Raw genomic sequence first — 17,644 nt, 5'->3', positions numbered from 1 at the left:
AGGAAAGGTTTTCCAGGGGAGGGGTAACCAGCATGATGGGCCAGAGGCAGGAGCCGTCCTAGTGATGCAGGAGTGCAGCAAGGAGGCAAGGGCGGCAAGGTAGGGTGTGGGTGGGCGAGAGGGGGTGGTCTTTGGGAACTATGACCAGGAGGGCCCTTGTAGACCATAATAAGATGCTAGATTAATTCCAAATTATTCTCTATTTGCTGATTCCTTTGTCCACTGCTGGGTACATAGCACATTTGCTCTTATTATTAGCTAGAAGACAGCCTGGACTCAGCAAGAACGTGGTGGAGACACATTCAGCGCTACGTACAAATTGTTATAGAGTTTTAAACTCAGTAGAAAGGGAAACAGCCTTGCTAGGGAGAGACCAAATTGGAAAAAAGACTCATGTTCTTTCATTCGAAGGGAATGGTGGCCTTTCCTGAGCTAATTTGACGCTCTACAGCACCAGATCCATAGCCAGAACCAAGGCCTTGCTTTACAAAGATTTACAAACATGTACACACAAACGCTATGCACAAACATGCATCCACTTGTGGACACTCACAACGCACACACATTAATATTCTCTCATGCACAGTGAATTTAAAAGTTAGTTTACACTTCATCCTGAAAAGAGAATCTTGATCAGACCAAAAATTAAATAATAACAATAATAATAACAGGAAATATAAAAAAGATTAGTATTTTATTTCTTTAATTTTGGGTTTATGTAAACAATGTTTGAATATTAATTAGTAATTTATGGTCAGTTAAAATCTATATTTTTTGTTTTACTGTTAATGCATAGTTTATCATGTTGCACAGAATATCTAACCATGCATTTGGGAAAGCATTTAGGTTATCTTGAGGATGATGGCATTAGTAGCATCCTGGGGAAAGGTTAAATTGTACCTACACTGAATGACAGGAAACAAAGACTTTCAGTTTTGTCAGCTTATCACTAAACTGATATAGTAGCATGAACATTGTAGAAATATGAGGTCTGTCCAGAAAAAGTCCAGCCATTGTTAATATAATGAGAACAGTTTGCACAACATCGATGTAACCAGGCAGCCAAGGAGAGTGGACTGGAATGCACAAGTGTGAACAATGACGACTTCACTGTACTAGTCAGTGGGGGCAATAGACACCATTGAGTGAGCATGTGTGCTGTGTAGCTATTGCATTCAAAATGACTGAGTGAGTAGAGCAATGAATCTGTATGATATTTTGCATCAAGCTTGACCATTCCTCTGTGGAAACTATTTGGATGATTCAGAAGGCTGCAGCTATGGGCAACTGGTGATTGGCAGCTTCATCACAACACACCCGCTCGTGCATCACATCTTGTGCCGAGTTTTTTGGCCAAACATCAAATCACTCAGGTGTCTCAGCCCTTCCATGGCCTAGATTTGGTGTTCTGTGACATCTGTCTTTTCCCAAAACTAAAATCACCTTTGAAAGGGAAGAGATTTCAGACCGTCAGTGAGATTCAGGAGAAGATGACAGGGCAGCTGATGGTGACTGGGAGAACTGTGTGATTTCAGATGTTTGATGGGATTCAGGAAAATATAATGGGGCAGCCAAAGGCAATTGGAAGAACTGTGTGAGATCCCAAGGTGCCTAGTTTGAAGGGGCCTGAGGCATCATTGTCCTATGCACGTTTCTTGTATCTTGTATCCTCTTCAATAAATGCTTCTATTTTTCATAATACATGACTGGATACCTTCTGGACAGACCTCATGTAAAAGTTACTTAACTCATAATATATGTTATAATGGTATATAGTGCTCAAAACTCAGCATCTACCTATGCATAGACTAAGAGAGGAAGGGAAATAGATAGGCAGACAGGTAGGTAAATAGGTAGGTAGGTAGGTATTAGATACATAAACCAGCTAGAGAGAAAAAAAGCTATAAATCTGAAAAATCCATTGACTTTCAGCACAGGCCAGCAAAAAACAAAAGTCTCTCACTCCAGAAAGAAAATGAACAATAAAGCATTCTAAATGATTAAATAACAACTTAGGCCGATTTCCTTCCATTAACTAATATAATTCTATCCAGATCTTATGCAATAAGTTCCCTTTATTTAGTTTCAGGGCCTTGGCCTTGGCCTTCTCCATCTAAGCACTTCTCTCAGAGGATAATTATAAAGCATCAATTTGATGACATCAATGGCTGTCCCTTTCCCTGGATTTCAAGCATGATGAGAGCGAAGAGCCTACGATTTCAGCTCCGTGATACCCAATAACAAGCACAGTGCCATACAAGGAATCAATGTTTGTTGAATGAATAACTGTAAGTTGCATAGTGTAACCCTGAACTATGTAAATAGGAAAAGCAAGTGTTTGCAGAAGCACAGACCCTAAACAAGAGGAGAAAGAATTTACCTGGAGAATTTGGACACTTCTGATCCCATCTATGAATAGCTCCCATGTAACCCTCTAAACTCTGAATGGCTTAAATTGACTTGCTTATCATTTACCCTTCTTCTCATTTCTCACTTCATGGTTTCTGGACGCCAATGTAGACTTTCTTTAACTACAATGGTTTTTTCCTAGTATAATTGATTTCTGAATTTAAAGTGTGTCAGTCTGGTTTAAAATTAACAAATAGCAAAGAATGTTTATATGTACCTCATATTATATATAGAGTGTGTATTTGTGTATGTTTTGATTTTCTCCTAAAATTTTTTTGAAAAAAAGAAAAAACTCATGTTCTAAATCCTGTCACTGTGGAATTTATAAAGTAAAATTCATAAAGTGATGATCTTTATTACATCCAGAAATATTAGATGTTAGTTTATGTTTCTATGGTTATATGAGTACCACTGTATGAAAAACATGCTTATACACACATCTCTCTCTCTCAAGCTCCATAGGCCCTATGTGTATGTATGTGTGTATATACACACATGCACATAATATGAGAAATATGTGTGTATTTAATATATTATATGCTATTTATTAACTTTCAACTCTTTATTTTAAATTAATTTTTAGCCTCTATGATACCTTTTAGAGATATGATCATGAAGAATAGAGAGTCCTTGAATTCATTGAATTCACACATTACTCATGGAGTCAGATAACATTCCAATATTTTTGATAAAATTATAATTAATTTTATAAAAGGGAAATACAGAATGCTATGGCAGTACATAACAGGAACATCATATATAGACTGGGAGCTCATAAGGATTAACTTCTGAACAAAGGCATGAAGCATTAAGAATTAGCTATTCCAGCCCTAACCACCTGGATAGCTCAATTGGTAAGAGTGCCATCCCGATTGGCAAAAGTTGTGAGTTTGATCCCTAGTCAGGGCACGTACAAGAATCAATTATAATGCATATGGGGAATGCATACATAAGTGGGACAACTTTCTCTCTCTGTCTGTCTTTCTTCGATTGATCAATCAATCAATCAATCAACCAACCAATCAATAAAAGATTTAGTAATTTTGAGACTCCTGGGAGAACATACCCAGACTCTGCGAGATGGGTAATATTATGTCAGCTTTGGGAAATGAAAATTCAATATGAAATAGAGAGAAATTAAGCCTGAATGTGGCTGTTACTGGACACAGGCAACACCCACATTAGACAGGGCATTTTAGGTGCCTTTAAACTAAGAACAGAAATAAATCATTGAAGGTATTACACACAAAAAATAATGTGCTTAGATAGCCCTTAAGAAAAATTGTTCTGGCCAAAATGTAGAAAATAGATTACTGTGTCAAGGATGGATGCGGGGAGACAAATTAGTGATCCGGGCAGGAAACCACAGCATCTTGGACTAATAGGACAGCAATAAATATGAAAAGCTGTTCGGATGCGAGACTTTTTCAGAAGATAAAAATATATAGGCTTGTTGACTGGATGGGAGAGGGTGTGGGTGAGGGACCAAGACTGTCAAGCCTGATTCTGAGGTCCCTGACATTGGAAGGGTCAAAGAGGAGATGGTTGTTGGTTGTGGAGAGCCCACCACGAGTTTACCATTTTGAGATCTGATGCATTTGTGTGGCCTGACACAACAAAATTGAACAGTTAAGGAAGTACATACGTAAATCCAGGGCTTCACGGGTATGTCTGGGCTACAGAGAAATGCACTATGCTTGTCTGTCATATAAATTTCAAACCAAGGGTACCTTTACTCATTTAGTTACCCTCTCTCTATGAAAAAGTACTCATTAGCCAACACGATTTATGTTGTGGGAGCTGAACAGTGATTATAAAGCACATAGTTTATCTCATTTAAACCAGAAATACTTGAGAGTACTTGTGAAGGTTTCCTCGTTCTTTTTCAGAGTAAAAAGAAAGATGAGTCTGGTGCAGAAGTCAAACGCACCCAAGAGCAAACTGAATAGGAGTCATGCTACCTACCAGCCAGTGAAAGGTTTGTGGGTGCTGCTCTTTGATTCCAATGGAGGAGCAGAACTAGTCCTGCTCTGTCTACAGAGATTCACTGTCTTCCTTTTATGTAGCCATCAAGATTAATAAGTCAACTGAAAATTTTCTCTTCACTGAAGCAGGAAGACAATAAACATATCCAATTTAATAACCTACTAGCCCCAATCTGGCAAACGAAATAGACTTCCAGGAAATCCAGGAAGCTCAGAGAGTCCCAAAGAAGTTGGACCCAAGAAGGAACACACCAAGGCACATCATCATTACATTAGCCAAGATTAAAATGAAGGAGAGAATCCTAGAAGCAGCAAGAAATACGGGGACAGTCACCTACAAAGGAGTTCCCATCAGACTGTCAGCAGATTTCTCAAAAGAGACATGAAATGTTAAAGGGACTTACTTAAGAAAAAGAAGATAAAGAATATAAACAGTGAAAGGACAGCAAACTCACAGTTATTAACAACCACACCTGAAACAAAAGCAAACTAAAAGGACAGCTAGATCAGGAGCAGAACCATAGAAATGGAGATCACATGGAGGGTTAGTAACAGAAAGTGGGGGAAGGAGAAGGGGGGAGAAAGTATAAAAAATAAGTAGCATAGATGGTAGGTAGAAAATAGGGGGGAGGGCAAGAATAGTATGGGAAATATAGAATCTAAAGAACTTGAGACAAGTGGTCATAAACTAAATGGGGGGGGAATGGTGGGGGAGGGGTGTGTAGGGTGGAGGGGAATGAAGGGGGAAATAGAACAACTTAATGTCATAATATATAAAATATATTTTTAAAAAAGACAAGTAAAAATAAAATAAAATAATTAAAGAAATAATAACCTACTAGCTTAAAAGATCACAAGAGTCCTGCTGATGTCATTTGGCTCAGCCCAGGTCCGTGAAAACAACAGCCTGAAGATTCAACATTCAGCCATGCCTTGCTTCTAAATATCTGACATGTATCTCAAAATAGTCTTATGATGATTTTTACTCTCCTACTGCTAAAGCATGACCTAAAAATATAAACAACCTCCCTAATGTTTTATGATTAGGGAAATACATCCTATAGAATTACAATGAATAAATTAATAAATGGCTGCAGGGTTGAAAGCACTATTGTGGATTATTGGGAAAGTAGATTTTAAGGGTGACTTATGTGCATTATTGTTTATCTTGAAAGGTTAGCAGAACATCCCATTAATCTCCAGCCCCTCACTAGAGCCACAAGAAGGATGGCAATGATAAAGTATGGTCAAATTGACATCTAAAATTGTAGAAGAAAAGTGTGGCAAAAAAAGTTTTCTGTGTCTTTTGTTTTTAAATCTCTTCTGTTTTATCCAGTTGACTTAAAAGGGAGAGGGGCTTCAGTGAAGAGAGGAAAAAAGACAGTGGAGCAAAGGAGAGAATAGGAGAGACAAGGCAATGATTTTCAAACGGCCATGTGTGGAATTAAGTGCTACATTTTTCTGATACACATGAGTCTATGTCAAAGGATAAAAAACTGTAATTGAAAAGGAGTTGTGTTCCAGTACTTATTCTCACACACGGGGGTGGGCAAAAGTAGCTTTAGAGTTGTGAGTATGTGTAACACAGAGTTTCTTTTTGTATTATTATTTATTCATTGCTGTATCACTTTTCACATCCACAACTGTAAAACTACTATTGCCCACCCCTATACACATACAGTAGAACCTCGGTTCTTGAATTTCACTCATTCCAGAAAATGGTTCAAGAAGCAATCTGTTCAAAATCTGCATCTCCTTTGTCACCTGAGAGACACCTGACTGATCACACAGGCATCTGTATGAGAGGGTTGCTGGGTGGGGAATTGAGACCCAAAGTTTTGTTAGACAACCGCGAAATGTTTTCTGTGAACAGGCTGGTTAAGAACTGAACTGTTCAAGGAGCAAGATGTTCGAGAACCGAGGTTTAACTGTACCTATGATGTAGGAATAACAACACATATTCTCAATGAGTTGCTCTCTAAGGACTGAGAAAGATAACTTATTACGATGTTCTTGGTAGAATAAAAATAACTATGAAGATAGGATCAATTTGATCTTTTAACATTATTTTCTTATATTATTTTTGCCAGGCACCAACCATCGATCCCTAACACCAATTTTCACCATTGAAAGTACACTTCAAAAGTCAAGGTTTTGTTTGACAGTGAGAGCAGAAGAAAAAAAGGAAAGAGGAAATTAAATAATGTATAACACATGCAATGTAAATTATACATATGTAAATTGTATAATTTATAATTCATCTATAAGCCACATTTAATTAATGATTATTAATTAATCAAGAGAAGTTTTCTAAGAGTGTGTAAAATTGCTACTGATATGTTGGTAAATAAAGTACAAGGGAGCACATTCTTCTTTATGGATAAATGGAATAAAAATGTTTGGCAGTTTTGTAAATAATCATATGTAATGGAAAATAAAAACAGAGAAAATGTAATATGAGCAGACTGATGGCTGTATGGATAAAGAGTATATATTGCTACATATTTATACTGCTGTAACATAGTCGAATCTCAGTTATCAAACACCAACATTCTGAACATCTTTAAAATAAACAGAAAAAAATTAAACCTTAATATAATAGGTTCGTGTAAATTAAAAAACTTTCTCAGTGAATAAGATCTTTTCCCCACCAGTTACAGTATCACCATTAAAATGTACTTCAATTGAAAGGAGGCTTATGGATTTTATGACAAGGAAAATTCATTATTGCTAAATAGGTCAATGTTTGGAAATTTCGGACATTCACCCCAATTGGTTTCAGAGAGGTCCAGCAACAAGTACATTGAAATCCAGCAGAGGGAGCTGACATTATTGCCAAGTTGTACTATGTGCTTCCCTATCAGGGAAACTAAAGCCCTCAGCAAAAAGGAGTTTGAAATAAAAGAAAAAATATGCATTTAGCCTTTGCTTTATTCCATTCATTCCATGACCTCACCAGAAATGAAAATCAAATTCTAGAAAAATGGGGAAAGCTTCATGTATAGCACTTTCATGTAATTCTTCAGGAAATTACTTCATGTAATACTAGAAAAGTTATATGGTTAATTCCTTGGATATTGACAAAGAAAGGCAATTTAAAAGTGTTTTCCAACTAATTAAATTCTTGATAGAAAACAAACATATTCTTGTGCTTCTCATAACAAATTTGGGGAAGACATTTAGAAACATTTTTATTGTAATGCCTTAAAATCCAATTTTACTCTATAATCCTTTGTCTATGCATACACACACACACACACACACACACACACACACACACATACAGGGAAACCAAAATCTCATTTTTAAGAGTGTTTATAAACCTTTCTGTCAAAGGGATTTTTGCCTTAAAAAGCAAGCTGATGAATAAGGATATTTTGGATCAGGTACTATGTATAAATACAGTTAGCAGGAAAGACATTCTGCAAAACCTGCTATGGAACAATGCACATCTGCTATGGAACATTTGCACAATGTTCCATTCTTAAATTCTACCATTAAACGAGGAAGACAGGGTATTGTATAGTTAAAGTAAATCAACAGTAAAATGCAGCCCAAAGAATAATTTCTCCTTTGCTGAATTTCAGTTGCCACATATATTCTGCAGCTATAATCATCTTCACATACATGGACAGAAGTATAATAATAAGATGCCCAGCTAAATAGCCTGTGCATAAAGCAAGTTGGATTTAATGGCAGCCCATTAATAGGGCTTCAAATACTCTTTTATTTCCATTAATGTGAAAAAAAATTATTGTAAAAGTTGCAACCCACCAAGGGGAAGTTAGGCCTATATAAAACAAATGCTGCATTTGCTCCTCATAGTCATGAAATTATTATGGAAGAAGGGGAAAGAAATGGAAATATAACATATATTTCCCAGCAATAGTATTTCGCTACTTGTTACTACAGGCCATAGAGAGAGTCGTTCAGTTAGTTCAAATTGTTCTTTTGTGTTAGTTCTTTTCTTTTTTTTTTTTGATAAGTAACTTATTTGTAAAGTGTCGAGTTAGCCATTTTAAATATTTTTACTTACTTGTCTGTAGCTCTTTTTCTCTGGCTTGCACATCGGCAAAGACTTGGTTAAAATGATTTGTGAAGGCCACAAAGTCTGCGTCCAGGAACATCGGCCCATGCCCTTTCTCTTTCAGGGCTACGTTTTGAATTTTTAATCGCTCGATTTGAGGCTGAAGAGCTGACAGCCGGCTGACTTCATCCTGTACCATAATTTAGAGTATTAAAATAAATAGCATTTTCCCTTTGCAAACATCACATTTTGAAAAGGAAGGTGTTAAAAGGCCCCGATGCCAGCTTAGCTTAATACTCTTATAAAAAAAAAAGTGGATAAAAAGCATCCATGATGGCTTAGGTAAGCCTCCAGCACAGGTCAGCAATTTAACAATACCTGGACTCTCCATTCAATAGATATCATCACATAGAACTGCGTTTAAGTTCCAAAATGACATCATTTAGAGCATTAATGGGCATGAATGTGTACAGGTGAAAAGCACCATGAATGACCTTATACTCTTTCCATAAATCAAACAGGAATGTTCCTCTGCATGGCTGTTATCTCAAAACTGTAGGTCTTTCCTTCAAATCCTATTCATCTCAAGAATAATATTTACTTTTGCTTTAAATTTGTTTGTGTAGAATATAAGTTATACAAATCTACATATATTCACATATCTATATATTATATTAAATTACAAATATATGTTTATATATACAAATTGCATCCATTACATATGTATTTGATGCAGTATTAATCTATATACATACACATATTCACGCCTATAATTATCTATCTTTTGTATGGTCTCATTTTTCTCCTGGCTACATGGGCAATTGCTGTTGTTTTATTTAGGATGACTGGTTGCTTTTCTCTTGCTGCCCTGGCATAATTATTAATACTAGCCTTTTATTTTTCGAGAGTACCCTGGTTACTCTGGCAGGGTGGCTCAGTTAGTTGGAGCATCGTTCTGTAAACCAAAAGATTTAGGGTTCAATCCCCGGTCAGGGCACATACCTAGGTTTTAGGTTTGATCTGTGCTCTGAGCACATACAGGAGGCACCCAATTGATGCTTCTCACATCAATGTTTCTCCTTCTCTCTCTTTCCCTCTGCCTCCCTTCCTCCCTCCATTTCTAAAATCAGTAAACATATCCTCAGGTGAGGATTAAAACAGGAAGAAAAAAGAGTGCCCTGCTGTGCTTTGAAAGGTAACAGCATATGGACACTCTGCCGTGCTGTCCAATACGGTCGTCACCAGGCACATGTGGCCACTGAGCACCTGAAATGTGAACGGGAGGGTTCCAAGGTGCTGCCGTTGTAAGACAGGATTTTGAAGACTCAGAAGGAAAATATACAAACACTGCTTCTCATAGATAGTTTTAAATAGTATTAAATGTTGAAGTGATATTTTGGATATTCCAGGTTAAATAAAATGCATTCTTGAAATGCACTTCGCTGTTTCTTTTTCCTTTGTTAATGTCACTTCTAGAAAATGTAAAATTACATAGGTGACTCAAATGTATGGAGTGCATATTTCTTTTGAACAGTGCTGTTCTTGAGAGAAATGTTTTCACACTCTTTTGTTTCCAGCAGAGTAGCAATTCATATGTATCCAGTACCAACATAAACTGAACTTGAACAAATCGCAAAATGCTCTTTGTAAAAGTGTTATTACCATGGCTGCTTACTCATAATTTATTCTTGTGCTACCTTTAGAAACAAAAGCAGTTCAGGATTTTTTTTTTTTACCATTTAAAATGTTAAAAGCAGGGTAATTAAAAATTAAAGACTGGGTGAGAGAGCCATTAGAAAGAGGGGAAAATTGAAAATATTACTGTAATTATGAACTAAATATAACCCTGAGCTCCCTGGAAGTCAAAGTGAAAAGTAGTAAATAAATAAATAAATAAATAAAGTTGTTTCTTGGAGGGATAACATGCATAGTGTTTTGGAGAGAGCAAGTTTTGCTTTAAAATAAATGTATTGAGTACACCCTTTCATAGTATCAAGGCTACTTAATAGGCAATGTCACTGGTTATGAGTTTTAGAAGATATGTATATAATTAATTTCCTTGTGGTTATAACAGTATGGTTGATTAGGGTAGGAGGATCACTGACAATCGAATTCTTTTTGTAAATGAAGATGAGAGATATTCAGATAAATGGGCAGGTGACCTATCTCTCTCTTTCAAACACAAAGCCTCTCCGTGAAGTTCTAGAAGGTAACTACATATCCATGAGGAAGAATAAGAGAAGAGGTAAAGGGCACCATTCCGTGCTTGGAAAATAGAATGAGAGACCTGCTCTTTGTATACCAGGCTTGCAAATGGCAGCACTGACATCTGCTGTGAAATCAGTCCGGAAACTGATTTACATTTGGCCAGAGGGAGGGCCTGAGTCATCCTTCCTGTTTAGGGGGCTATAGAAGGAGTCTAGAGCTCGGTAAAGTATGTTCTGCTAAACAAAGGGGACTTTGCAACTAGTCAAACATTTGCATAAATGTTCAGTTAAGACCTTTAAGTTCTGAGAGTAAATTTTGACCAACATAGTTAACATTCAAAAGATGTTAACAATGACTAACTTTTCCGTAAAAGGCCTTAGTGTGGTTGGTCCTCCAGCTTAAGGCATCATCCCTGAGTCTGTCTGTCCTTTCAAATTATACGTTTATCTCAGGGAAAAAAAAAAACACCTTTTGTATCTTTCTCAGGAAAAGATCCATGGATTTCTCCCCATTCTTGAAGGGCTCTCTAACCCCTAACATATTAAGAACCAGTTCTGGCAAGTATTACATTTTGAGCTAAATTTGCACTCTAATCTTTAAAAAATAAATCTCCAAATAACCGAATGCATTGACAAACAGGATGGAATAATGTATTGACCTATTGTTAATCATAGCCAAATAGTACAATTTTAACTGTTGTGTGAATGACACTGAGCATACCCTGCTAAATATTTCACCTGAGGTGATTCATCAAATTCACAAAAATCAATGGGGCACAGAAAAAGAGTGAGGGATGATGAAGAGGGATGGAACTGTGTCATTATAAACTGAAACTGTGTGGCTGAATTTAGAAGAAATAATTTCACCTAGGATGACCTCCCCTCACCTGGAGAGAATATGTAAGATACACGGCACTCCAGTGATCCCCATTTGTTCCTCAGATAAAGATCAAGGTCCTAACATGTCCCAAGTGCCTTTGCTGTCTCCTACACACCTGATCCTCTGTGTCCAGCATTCATATTGACCGTCTTTCACTTCTAGGTCCTTAGTGCTTCCCCACACCGCATTCCTTCTCTGCCTGACACCTCTTGCCCAGCTGTTTTTAATTTCAACTCACCCTAAAAGCCTTAACTGAAATGCACTGGTCTCAAGGAAGCTGCCCCTGGTGGCTCTGTCTAGGTGAGGTTTTCCCTGTCTGACATTCATTCTCTCAGAAGCCTGTACCTTTGTTGAAGGCATTTGTCCCAGTGGTAACTTTACATCTACTGATTTAACCGCACATGTAATGTCTCTTTTCCCTGCTGCAGCAAAACACTATGAGGGCGGGGTCAATGAATGTGCACTCCGATTTTCCCAAAACTTCAGTGGCCACTGCCCTAGTGGGTCCTAAAGGTAGAACCATGATCCCAGCAGGACTGAAAGGGCATCAAGCCAAAGAGGATTATTCTCTGGCCTTCAGACCCAATGGAGTCTGCCTTGCTAGTTTTTGGACATGCTTAAAACGTGTCAGCCCTTCCTTTTCTATTTTCCCTCCTTATGGAATGGGAAGGCTGTCCCCGGCCCATCTCACCATTGTATCATGGAAACACGTAACATGTCCACTGTCACAGGTTCACGGGAAGGGAACTGTTTCAGGATGCATCACACCTAGAGTCTCACCTACATCAGATTTAAATGACATTTAGATGAGACTTTGGACTTCAGACTTTAAAATTAATGCTGGAATAGTTTGTGACTTTTGGACCTTTGGGGCTCCTAGCATGGGAGAGGGACATAAATGAGGGGCAGGGGCAGAATATTATGGACTGCATTATATCCCCCCCAACTTAAAAGTCGATGCTGTAACCCACAATGCGACTCTATTTTGTGATAATGCTTTAAGAAGGACAGTTAAACAAGGTCATAAGTGCGGTGTCCTTATCCGAGAGCATTAGTGGCCTTAAGCCCTGACGGATGGAGCTCAGTTGGTTGGGTGTTATCCACAAGCAAGGTGAAAGGTCACCAATTCAATTCCCGGTCCAGGCGCATGCTGGGGATGTGGGTTTGGGTCCCTGATCAGGGCACATACAAGAGGCAACCAACTGATGTTTCTGTTCCTCTCTTTCTCCCTCCCTTTCCCTCTTTCTAAAAATAAATAAATACTCTTTTAAAAAGGAAGAAGCAGAGATTTCTCTCCCTCCATACACAGGCACCAATGAAAGGCCACATGAGGACGTGGGGAGAAGGCCACTGTCTAAAGGCAGGAGGAGAACTCTCACCAGAAGCTGAACCCTGCCCGACCTTGATCTTGGACCTTCCATTCTCGAGAACCGTGAGAAAATTAATTTCTGTTGTTTCAGCCATGCAGTCTATGGTAATTGTTACAACAGCCCAAACCAGCTAATAGAGTTCGTATGATTCTTGGCCACATTAAAGACACTGAATATTTATTTTACAGAAGCATGAATACTTGTAGATGATATTATTACTTTCAATATCTGAAACTCATGAAACACATTAAGGTAACATTGTCAGGTTTTTGTTGCAAGAAATAACGTAGGTGGAGTATTCCACTGATTCACAGGGGAAAGAAAGGTCCAGGATTCTTGTCTTTAAAAGCAACGTGTGTCTACATACAAACATTCCCTAGATTTGCATATTTGCCTAATTAAATAAATGCCTTTCTGTTCTATATACTTTATGCAAAAATGTATTTTCTGGGTTTACTTACTTCCTAGTAAAGCTATAGGCCCAATATTTGAAGAATCAAGTCTTTCTAAGTGGTTTACCCTTTCAAAATACCTTTAATTTTCCATCACTTTCTGGGTTGAACACCATCTCCAAACAGTCTCTCGCTGTTTAAACCACGATTTTCAAAGTATGCAGATGAACCCACATCCACTGAATTTTAGATTAAATGCAGCCATTTCAGTCTATCATCAAAGTTCACCCTGGGAACCTTTTGATCTATTGTGTCATCGATTTCCCACTTCCCATGAAAAGTATGTAACTCATGGTAACTAAGCCAAAAGTTCAAGCAATTTATGTGATTGTGTCTCTTGTTTTCTTACACTTGCAGGCGTGTTCTTTTAATCTCCTTCTCAGGTCCTTTCATGTTATTATATCTTGTTTGTCCCTCCCGAGCCCCTGCCCACCCTTCTCTTGTGACTCAAGAGAATGACATTTATTGACTACAACTCCTTGTCCTCTACCTTCTGATTCGGTTGAGTCAGTGGGCGGCCTTGCTCAGATTCTGGAGGCAGGGGGGAGAGCAAAGTAGAAGGGCTGTTTTTCTGGCTCCATTCCTGTGATGGTATTGGGTTGTCTTTACAGTGGGCTTCTGAATCTCCTTCTGGGTTTCTCTAACTTCTCTCTCCCTGATACTTTCTGTCCAAAGACTGGGAACCGCTCTGATGCTGGGTTACTGCACCATCCCCTGGGGCTCCGCCATACTCCAAGCACGTTGATAAAATATTTTTGTAAAGAAACTTCCCTCAAATTATCCTACTCTGAATGGTCTGGCAGTTTTCAAGATCTTCCTCAGATATCTGATTGTACAGTATATCAGCTGCATGTGTTTGTGTGGGCACCACTTTTTCAGAATACCGCTGGGTTTTCCTCCAAGCACATGCACTGTCAAGAAAACCTCCAAATTACTGGTCATTTATCACCGGACACATGTGGTTCAATACTCTGACACTGCCTCGCCATTTTGCAAACTGACAAAATCAATGAGCCACATGTAACCATTTTTTAACGATTCAGGCATCCATGTATCACCTATTTAAATCAATTCTCTTTACTTAATTTACAAAGTGACCCCCTCGACAAGCCTAGTATTTCACTGGCAGAACTGCAGTTGAAAAAAAAATGACAGGAAAAAAATCAGAAAATAAAACTGAATAAGTGTACTTGATAAAAATGATTTTCTATGCTTATATTTTGATCTTTACTATGTTTCATTCTAAATCCTTAAAAGGGATGCTTTTTTATGAAATATTTTGCTATTCTTCTGGAACTTGCCAAGAAATTCCTATTGCTCATGCTGCATATAAGAGGAACGATTCTTACCTTACAATTTTTTAACTGGCTTTTAATTGCCGTGGGATCTAAGGTGGCGGTGGGCTGGCTTTTCAACCAGTTGTCAGCAGTGGTTGTTATGTGCTCCAATTGTTGCAGCTCATTATAGAAAGTGATGATGTTGTTCTGATACTCCAGCCAGTTAAGTCTCTCACTTAGCAATTGGCAGAACTCTTTCCACCGGCTGTTCAGCTGCTCAGAGGCTTGTTTGATGCTGTCAGCATTGAGACCCTCTAAAAAGAAAGAATTGTAAAAGCTCTCCACTAAGCCATGGACTGAAAGACATTATCTGAAGAGCAATGTGTTTCCGGTTTAAAAGTATTCATCGGAAGAATGATTACCAACAAGTCTTCTATTTACTGGTCAATAAGTAAAAGTAACCGAGATACTTTCTGAATAACTGCAAAGTCTGCATCTTATCAAAAATATGAATGTAATAAAATAATAAATAAAAACCCATAAGATGTGTAACAGAAGAAATTTAAATCAAAATAAATATGGTCAAAGTTCTGATGGAGAGCGGAAGACTGACTGTGGGCAGATCATCTTTTGGATGTTTCCAAATAAATGTTAAATATCATGTATATTATTAAAATGTACCTCCAAAAACTAAGTTACACTTTTATTTTTTAAAATAGTTTGAAAAGTAGGTGAAATGTTGTTTGAATTTTTTTTTAGGAAGAAAGGCATCAAAAACTGATAATGCTGATTCTGCTACAGGAAGCCAGAAATAAATACACAGTCTCCCAAAGAAGTAAAATAAGCACTAGGAAAAATAATCTTTGTAATATGAAAAAAAGTTTTCATATTATTTACATATCATTTACATATGCATAAATGAACATTTAAAAATCATCTATAGAAATACTAAGGCAGAAAAAAATATCTATCAAGGGCAAAAGTTTGGAAACAAAAACATCATGGCATTTAGTCTTCTGGAGACTGTACTGTGTGTTAGGGAATATGCTGTGTTTTAACATATACTAACTTATTTAAACTTTGTCATAAAGTAATATCTGACTAATGCCAATCCAGGTATATATTATCCTATACATAGTATGAAAGCAACATTATGCAATGCTATGTATTAAAATATTCATTCTCTAAAGTTAGTTCACAAAATTTAGATATCTGTACACACAAACACACCTGTTTAAAAATAAACACATACACATGTTTATATAATAATATGCTTAATAAATTACATTATATGAAGATAAATGTTAAAGCTATATAGCACAGATAACTTTCTAATATTTTTGAAATGCTAATATTTGAAGTTTCCTCTTCCTAGATAGATCCATAGGCATCTCAAAAGGGGTCATAAACTCACTATAAGATCTTCCTGCCACATTAAACTATTTAAGGGGTAAAGTGATTTGGTGGAGACCAAGTCGTCTAGGAGAATCTACTTTTATGAATATTTATTTACTCCACTTTCTGGAATAAAGATAATTTAGCTGATAGTTAAGTGAGCTATCAAGAAATCTGAAGACAATCTCTAACCACATTAAGACCCGTGGTTTTGCTCATTTGTACATGCACTTTAGTCTTCTTAAAGACTAAATAATTTGGGATTAAATTCAACAACTATATTACTGTCCACTGCTCTGATACTGTAATTTTCACTGTGTTGTAATTCTGTTATGGCACCAAACCACATCTGCCAGTTCATCTGAAGTACAACTGTACCTTCACTACCTTCAAAGTTTGACACCACCAGGGATGACCCTGGAGAAAACAAACATTGCAAGTACTACCAATAACAATCTGTCCTTCTTTCTTCAGCTGATATATTTTCAAAGAAAAACAACTTTAAAAATAAAGTGTAAAAGATAACATATGCATGTTTCCATATATACAGCAATAAGAGGTAGCCCATGGTTTGCTGGAGCTAAATATTATTCTAATACCCTCCTACTAGGGTTTTTTTTATTGGTTTTATAGAAATATCAGGATGTGTTGTGTGATACACTGTGATTATTTGGTTCTGAGCAGTGACTGAGAATGGTACCAAAATATGTTTGGCGGGATGCCACTAAGTAACTATAGTTGTAAAAAGATCATGTTTGTTACAGAGTATAAAAGAAGAATCCAAAATTCCAATCGCATAGGCACTAGGATTGAGAAAAAAATATTACAAGAAAAAGTTAACGTTATTGTTGGAAAATGAAAGAAAATAATTTAAAAATATACAGGCTAAGAGTTTAACTTGTTAGATAATGAATAAAAATGTGCCATGGATCTAAATGATCAGATGTTGCCTTGGCCAGTGTGGCTCAGTTGGTTGGAGCCTTGTCCCATTAACCAAAGGGTAGTGGGTTAGATTCACAGTCAGGGCACATGCCTGGGTTGTGAGTTCAGTCCTCAGTTGGGGCTTGTGCAAGATACAGCCTATTTATGTTTCTCTCTCATATCAATATTTCTCTCCCTTCCACTGTCTCTCCCTTCACCTCTCTGTAAAGTCAATCAGCATGTCCTCAGATGAGGATTAAAAATTTTTTTAATGATCAGATGTTTAGGAGAAGTATTTTTAGCATACATTAAACTTGAATAAGCACTTAGAAGAAGGAAATCCATGGTAGTTCAAGTCCAAGAGAGGCAAATAAGAGATGCTAAAGCAAAGTAAAGGGACTGATGAACTGATGCTGGATTGTGTTATTTAACCTTTATCTAAATGATCAGAATATACAGAGAGAAATATCTCTCTGTACCAGACAGAGACCAACCATACAAAGACCCCATAGTATTGGGAAAAATAAAATCGTAAGTTAATTTTCAGTATGAATAACATACAGATTAATTTAATCAGAAAAACAGAAATCAAACTATGAATTATCAATAGTTTCTGTGGTATTTAAATTTCATGAGTCTTTTTTGGTTATTACCCAAAACTATCAGCTCAATTTTGGGGGCCCCCCAAAAAGCATTCAGATGCTAAGCATTACTTAAACAA

At 37.1% G+C, this 17,644-nt stretch overlaps 1 protein-coding gene across 3 annotated transcripts in view; it reads right to left on the bottom strand.

The window, feature by feature from the left end:
* DMD (dystrophin) overlaps nt 1-17,644 on the bottom strand; it is a 1,990,869-nt gene that overhangs the window by 1,277,970 nt on the left and 695,255 nt on the right. For all 3 annotated transcript variants that reach the window (XM_053655812.1, XM_037127036.2, XM_053655810.1), the window contains exons 20-21: nt 14,680-14,921; nt 8,431-8,611 (exon numbers count right to left, since the gene is read on the bottom strand). In XM_053655812.1, the coding sequence (XP_053511787.1) occupies nt 8,431-8,611; nt 14,680-14,921 (423 nt within the window). The remainder of the gene's footprint in view (nt 1-8,430; nt 8,612-14,679; nt 14,922-17,644) is intronic.

The sequence above is a fragment of the Artibeus jamaicensis genome, unplaced genomic scaffold (genome assembly GCF_021234435.1).
Source record: "Artibeus jamaicensis isolate MK-2021 breed Jamaican fruit bat unplaced genomic scaffold, CSHL_Jam_final scaffold_1283, whole genome shotgun sequence".
In the NCBI taxonomy this organism is placed as follows: domain Eukaryota; kingdom Metazoa; phylum Chordata; class Mammalia; order Chiroptera; family Phyllostomidae; genus Artibeus; species Artibeus jamaicensis.
This window is presented reverse-complemented; position numbering and strand designations above follow the sequence as displayed.